This window comes from Eptatretus burgeri, chromosome 12 (assembly GCF_056783735.1).
Source record: "Eptatretus burgeri isolate ZD-2024b chromosome 12, Ebu_testis_v1, whole genome shotgun sequence".
Lineage (NCBI taxonomy): Eukaryota > Metazoa > Chordata > Myxini > Myxiniformes > Myxinidae > Eptatretus > Eptatretus burgeri.
Window position 1 is genome coordinate 3591828 of NC_140972.1, and position 7500 is coordinate 3599327.

A 7500-nucleotide genomic window follows, 5' to 3' on the forward strand; every position below is an offset into this window, starting at 1 on the left:
GGTTTTTGGGCAAGTTGGCATCGTGAGCTTGTCATGCTGGAAATCATTATTGTGTTTCTTTCCTGTGAGATTTTTGCTTGCAACTGCTGACTGTTTTAATAAATGAAGTTAATACACCAAATCACTGTTATTCTATGTCATGGCACATCTGGTCTCTGATTTATTATACCTGTTTGTCTTACAGCTGATCAGACTTGCTGCTACAGCAGCATGGAATCTTCGTGGGCCTTATCTGGCTGGTTTCGCTTTCTGCATCTCCTGAGCATGGTCCTCCTTGGGAGCAGTACCTCACAACATCAAGCAAGAGGAGGTGGTTTACACTTATACACAGAAGATAATGCCTGGGCAGGACAGAAGGTTGGTTCGCGTGTGGAACCAAACACCTGGACAAAGTGGTCGCAGTTCGTAGCCGGACCACATATAGTGACTGGATCTCGATTGAAACCAAGTGCATTTCTCTTATACCATGACCTGGGTGCTTGGGAAATTATACCTAGTGAGTGGCCACGACCCAAAGTGTTAATTCGCCAGCGACGGTCAACTGAATTTGGGCGTGCAGCAGAAAGTGTTATCGAACCGTTGTCAGCTTCTAAAAAACAGCCGCAAGCAGGAAAGCAAAAGGGATCTTGGCTACCGGGTGGTCTTGTTCAACTGGAATTTGTAGTTCATGAAGAGACTCCCCCTGGATCATTGGTTGGGGATGTCGGGGCAGCGTTGGGTCTTAGTCCTGCTGAACTCACATCACGAGGCCTTCGTGCTCTACCTGGCACCAATGGATCTACGCTGATGGTGTTGAGCAGCCAAAGTGGGCAGCTGCGCCTCGTTCACCGGCTTGACCGAGAAGCTTTGTGTCGCGGTGAAGATGACCTTCCAGGGTCTCCCCTGCCGCACACAGGTTCTGAAGATGGTCAATCGGAAATTTCCATGAAAAAGGTTATTTTGGACAGCAAAAAACCAGAATCACGTGCTCGCCGCTTTGCCCTTGTGCCAAAAATATCCAACTGGCCTCTTGCAACACAAGCAGAAGCTTCTGCAGCAATATCTAAACTTCCAAATTGGAGGCTTTCTCGTTCAGCCAGACACCTTCCTGGCCTTCATAATGCAGATAATCTGATTGGATCAAATGTAGCACTTCAGGAGGCGCTATCATTACCGGGCCCCTTTCCAATGGCTAATCTTCATCATGGGAGTTTTGAACCTCTGACTCAGCACAGTGTTGCAGAAATGGGTGACGACATAGGTCCTTTATCAGCTCCAAATTTGCCAACCACCATGGCTCTACAAACATGTGTGCTGCTTTTTGAAGCTGTGCTCGCACGACCACTTGCATTTGTACGTGTTTCAGTCAAGGTAGTTGATGTAAATGACCATTCTCCACGCTTTGCCGCTCCTCATGCTGTACTTGAGGTATCTGAGTCAGCACCCCCAGGTACACGGTTACCTCTTGAACCTGCCCATGATCCTGATGCTGGCTCCAATGGCCACCTTGCTTATGAACTGCAACCTGCTCATGGTCCATTCTCACTTGGCTTGGCTGCTACAGGACCTGAGCTCCTTTTACAGCATTCACTTGATCGTGAGCAGGCCCCACGACATGCATTGGAACTCCGTGTGCAAGACCGTGGAGAACCAGCCCGCTCCGCTAGTGCCCGCATCCTTGTACGTGTTCTTGATGCTAACGATAATGCCCCCGTGTTTGGACGTCCACTCTACCACGCACGTGTCGCAGAGGATGCCCCTCCTGGCACAGAATTGGTTTCCCTGCAGGTAGGCCGAATGCCCATTGCCCTCTGTGCTGGCATATTCCATGTCTTGTGGGAAAACTTGCATTTTTCTTGGAATGGATTCATGATGGCCTTTGGCACGTCTGGGCAAAATGCACTGCTCACTCACAGCTAATTATCCAACACAATTATGTTTAACATCTGTCCACGGATTCTGCAATTACTTCATGATGCTAAGACCTTTGAGGCACTGTGCAGCCACTTCTGCAACAGCTCGCTAATTTGCATCTCACAATTGCCAGGTGATGCTGGTGAAATAAATGTTGGTTTCTTTGTTACAGCTGTTCATTTACATGGTATTAGACCAGCAGGACATTCTGCTGCCAGATCTTATGAGCAGTAACTGGTGATCTTTTGCAAACCTTCAGGTGTAACTACATCTCTATTGTGCTTCTCTAGTGGATGTGTGGTTAAGATTTTTCGAAATGAGAACTTTGCCGAGACTACTTAAACAGGCTGTTATAGAAATCCACAATGAGCATGCAGACATGTATGTTTTAAGTGCAGAGCAGGGATTCCTATTATTGCTCACATAGGAGGATCTCGTATATTACTGTCATGCAAGTACAGTTTGAAATTACAAATCGTTTATGGTATGCAATTTGTTGGAATGAATAAAGCACCATTATCCTAAATGGCTGCATTTAAATGGAAAGCTCACTTTATGCATAGAGTCCTCCAACCTCCAAATGTCTTGCGATTGAGCTAAGGGTTGGCCTCGTTTGTGCCTTGAATGTATCACCCAACTCTCACTTCTTGTTTTGCCATGACACCCCTTGGTTTCACACGAGTGACCAATGAGCTTGCTGCCATAAAGCTCCGGGTGAGACCTCCTTTCGTAACAAGGCAACCATTGATTCTTCGTTGCCTCGTTTGTTGGGACAGGCTGCTTGCCTCCTGCCTTGAAATTATTTCTATAGGTGGCCCAATCACCATATTCCTGACACACACTCTTGGTGGTTCACCTTTCAGTAGGTCCTCTGGATGTACTTCGCTCACCACCAGTTGTCCATGCGGGACCAGCAAGATGTACATATATCATGTGCTTGCCTGCAGAGAGAGCAATGATGCTCATGCAAGATGTGAATAGGCTACATAGCATAGTTTGACACGTCGACATGTTTTCTTTTGTATTTTTCAAAGGTTTCCAGAAAGTATGTGAGACAAAATAATGTGTCCCACAAATGTCGGGAGGTATTTTTCAATGGAAGAAGTAGGTTAACAACTGGACTTGTTACGGTGCTTTAGATTGCCTGACTGAAAGTAGGAAACTAGAGAGTTCATGAAATACCTTACCCCGCGCAGTCTTGATAAACAAGGACATGGGCGGCGTCGACAAGCAGAAATTTGATTGGTTGTGATGACGTAAATGCCGTAGTATTTACCTGTGCCACCGAAGGTGGACAGAGGTTATATTTTCACCCGTCTGTCTGTCTGTTTGTCTGTGGGCAGGATATCTCAAGAAGTTGCGGACGGATTCAGACGAAACTTGGTAGACGGGTTGGATGTGTGACAAGGACAAATCAAATCAATTTTGGTGAAGATCCAGATCCGGATATGAGAGTTTTTTTTTTTTTTAATTTCTAAAGTGATTCTTCACCATTGAGAGATGGGGCCAAAAATGATATGTAGTTTATTTTAAAACATTGTGCACAAGTTATGACAAAACTATGTGAACGAGTTGGGTAGGTGACAAGAACAAGTCGATTAGATTTTTGGTTCGGGTCTAAATCCAGATCCCGGCCTATCAGTGGGATACAAAACGTAAACTGTTCAGACTGGTGGAGGTGTGTGCTCTACCGAGTGTTCACGTACTGCTAAACAGAAGGGTTTTGAAAGAGCTAAAAATGTGCTTTGTGTTCTCCAGTGTTCAAGTATATAATTAAATTTAGATAAAATAAAGATTTTAATGTTCGTATAAAAAAATCAATTCCGGAAATTTACCACCATTGATCCAGCATCTTTTATAACACCTTATTTAACAGATTACATTAGTTCTTTGTGCCTGTTGTTTGTATCCTTTACTACGTCCTTAAAAACATTAAGTTTCATGTTTGGAATGATTTTCAATTTTGTTTGACCGCCAGGCAGGCAGACAGAGTTTAGAAATTATCTCACTCCTTTTTGCGAATGTGTGATCGGGACGAATTGAGAGACAAAGTATTGCCAAACTATAGGTTTGTTCACCGATTCATGTTCAAAACCTAACATCCAATTGAAATTAAGTTGTTCTTCAATCATAAACTCAGGTTTGCGGAAAGAGACAAAATGAACCATTTGCTTACACCCCACTTTTTTGCTTTGTGTGTGTGGGTAATAACTGCTTATGTGCCAACACAATCAATGCATTGTCGTCTTTATGGTTTGATAATGATTGCAAAAACGAACTCCACCCAAAAAGGTTTTGTACTATATCTTGTGAATGCTGCATATTTACCATTATTTAATTACATGTTTGCTCTGCTGCTTTTTTTTGTTTTGTTTGTTTGTTTTGTATCCATTGTCGAGACTCGTATGAGAGCTAACACACAGAAACGCACAACAATGAGAGCAGGAGACAAGAGGGGCGGGAGAGGGAAGGACAAAACAGTGGGGAACAGAGCCATAAGGAGATCTGTGGAAGGGAGAGGGATGGGGCGGGGAACATGGGGAATACAAGATGGACATTACAGGGACTTTCAGGAAGGAAAGCAGGGAATTTGAAGGAGGTGGGTTTGAGGTGGATTAGCGGGGGTAGAAAAGATCATGGTTTTTCTATGGGGGAAGATAAGAGGTGGTTGTGAACAGCTGTTTTGAAGAGTGGGATTGAAGAGAGTGTGGGAGTTTGTTCCAAAGGCGGAAAAAAGTGGAATGAAAGAGTGAAGGTGGACAGTGGTTCTTGATTTTGGTAGTTTTACCAGAAGGCGGTTGTTGGCGGAACTTGAGCGCCCTACAGAAATAAAGGGGGGGGGGAGTTATCTCAGACAGAGCAGGGGTGGCGGAGCGAAGACAGAGAGGAGACAGTGGAAGACAGAAAGACCACCGACCTGCCCGCGGTGAGAGAGTGAGACGCCCAAAGACTCGGCCTCATCATGGGAGACACCAATGATCGTAAATGCCTTGGTTTCCACAGCATGCGGCCAAGAAAGGTGAGAGGTGGAAGCACCAGTCCAGAGGGGAGAGCAGTACTCCATCAGGTTGCAGACAAAAGCTTTGTATGTGGTCAGGAGCTCAGATGGGCCAAAGACGGACTTTGTACGACAGAGGATTCCCAGTCAGTGACTGGCTTTGGAGGCCAGCTTAAAATGTGGCTTTCCCAGGAAAGATCATGGCAGATATTGAGACACAGAAGCTTGAATGAAAGGAATTCTTCAAGAGGAATGTTGAGAAAGTGGATGGGAGGGGGGGGGGGTTCCAGACGGTCCTTTCGGAGAGACATCGTGAGAGTGTGAGATTTCTCAGGATTGAAAGACATGTTCCACGTGTTGGACCAGTTTGTGATTTTATCCAGATCTGCAGTGAGCGAAGAAGCTGCTGCTTGCCGGTATGAGGGATGAGAGATGGTACGGCAGAGGGTGGAGTCATCAGCAAAGAGATATAGAGGATTTTCCAGAGAGTCGGAGAGATCATTGATGAAAACCAGAAAAAGAACAGGGCCCAGAACGCTACCTTGAGGAACTCCAGCCTGGACAGGAAGGGGGGATAAAAGGATTCCATCTGGAGCCACACGTTGAACTCCATTAGCGAAGCAACAGGTGTTATTTGCTATGCAAGTAAAAACAAAACGTTTTATGAAATGTAAAAGTATGTAAGTAAGGTATGGATGGTCAGAAGAGATTATCATGTGGAACCATCCCGACATCTTCCTATGAATAATGGTTGTTCCCTTCCATCACCCCCATCTAATCATACGATAGTGTATGTTAATATGCACGCACGCATGGATTCAGCTATTGTTTGTGGTGATTGTGAACCCAAATTGAGATAGATGTATTGTGTCATTTGCAGGCAACAACCATCATTCATAGGAAGATGTTGGCATGATTTCACATGATAATCTCTTCTGACCATCTATACCTAACAACCTTTTACATTTTATAAAATGTTTTTTTATTACTTGTGGAGTAAATACTACCTGTTGCTTCGTTAATGCGAATACTAAGAGAAAAAGGGGGGTGGGGGGATAGAAAAAGAGGGGGGGGAGAGAGAGAGGCGTGGGGGAGAGCAAAAGGGGGAAATGAGTGAGGAGGTGGAGGGGAAAAGAGGAGGGGTGGAGGAGCGAGAAGGGAGGGGGTAGGGAGTGAGGAGGGGTGGGGGAAGGGAATGCAGTGTGAGGTGAGAGGAAGGGAAGGCAGATGTGTGATGGAGCATTAATTACGATTCATAGTGTCTCATCAAAATGATTCTGCATAGAATAACAGTGAAGATGGAAATAAAATAATGTCTGAAATACATTTTATAACGGCTATACTATAAATACTGCCTGGAGACAAACACCGCCCGGTCATGTATGGAGATAAATAAACACCGCCCGGTCATGTATGGAGATAAATAAACACCGCCCAGTCATGTATGGAGATAAATAAACACCGCCCGGTCATGTATGGAGATAAATAAACACCGCCCGGTCATGTATGGAGATAAATAAACACCGCCCGGTCATGTATGGAGATAAATAAACACCGCCGGTCATGTATGGAGATAAATAAACACCGCCCAGTCATGTATGGAGATAAATAAACACCGCCCAGTCATGTATGGAGATAAATAAACACCGCCCGGTCATGTATGGAGATAAACACCGCCCGGTCATGTATGGAGATAAATAAACACCGCCCAGTCATGTATGGAGATAAATAAACACCGCCCGGTCATGTATGGAGATAAATAAACACCGCCCGGTCATGTATGGAGATAAATAAACACCGCCCGGTCATGTATGGAGATAAATAAACACCGCCGGTCATGTATGGAGATAAATAAACACCGCCCAGTCATGAATGGAGATAAATAAACACTGCCCGGTCATGTATGGAGATAAATAAACACCGCCCGGTCATGTATGGAGATAAACACCGCCCGGTCATGTATGGAGATAAATAAACACCGCCCAGTCATGTATGGAGATAAATAAACACCGCCCGGTCATGTATGGAGATAAATAAACACCGCCCGGTCATGTATGGAGATAAATAAACACCGCCGGTCATGTATGGAGATAAATAAACACCGCCCAGTCATGTATGGAGATAAATAAACACTGCCCGGTCATGTATGGAGATAAATAAACACCGCCCGGTCATGTATGGAGATAAATAAACACCGCCCGGTCATGTATGGAGATAAATAAACACCGCCCAGTCATGTATGGAGATAAATAAACACCGCCCGGTCATGTATGGAGATAAATAAACACCGCCCGGTCATGTATGGAGATAAATAAACACCGCTCGGACACATCTGGAGACAAACAAACACCGCCCGGTCATGTATGGAGATAAATAAACACCGCTCGGACACATCTGGAGACAAACAAACACCGCCCGGACAGGTTCAGAGACAAACACCGTCCGGAGATAAACAATGCCTGGACACGTCTTTTGAGAAACACCGCCCGGACACGTCCAGAGACAAACGTCACACGGACACATCTGGAGAGAGAGACAGACAGAGAGACATGTGGGAGGGAGGATGCTGGACTGTATTAGGTGTTGGAGCGAGGATAGTACAGAGAGAG

At 45.1% G+C, this 7500-nt stretch overlaps 1 protein-coding gene across 10 annotated transcripts in view; it reads left to right on the forward strand.

Annotated features, from left to right (window-relative positions):
* Positions 1-7500, forward strand: part of LOC147015001 (protocadherin-10-like) — a 592231-nt gene that overhangs the window by 220935 nt on the left and 363796 nt on the right. For all 10 annotated transcript variants that reach the window (XM_085849272.1, XM_085849275.1, XM_085849281.1 and 7 more), the window contains one exon: positions 185-1767. In XM_085849272.1, coding sequence (XP_085705398.1) covers positions 185-1767 — 1583 coding nt within the window. The remainder of the gene's footprint in view (positions 1-184; positions 1768-7500) is intronic.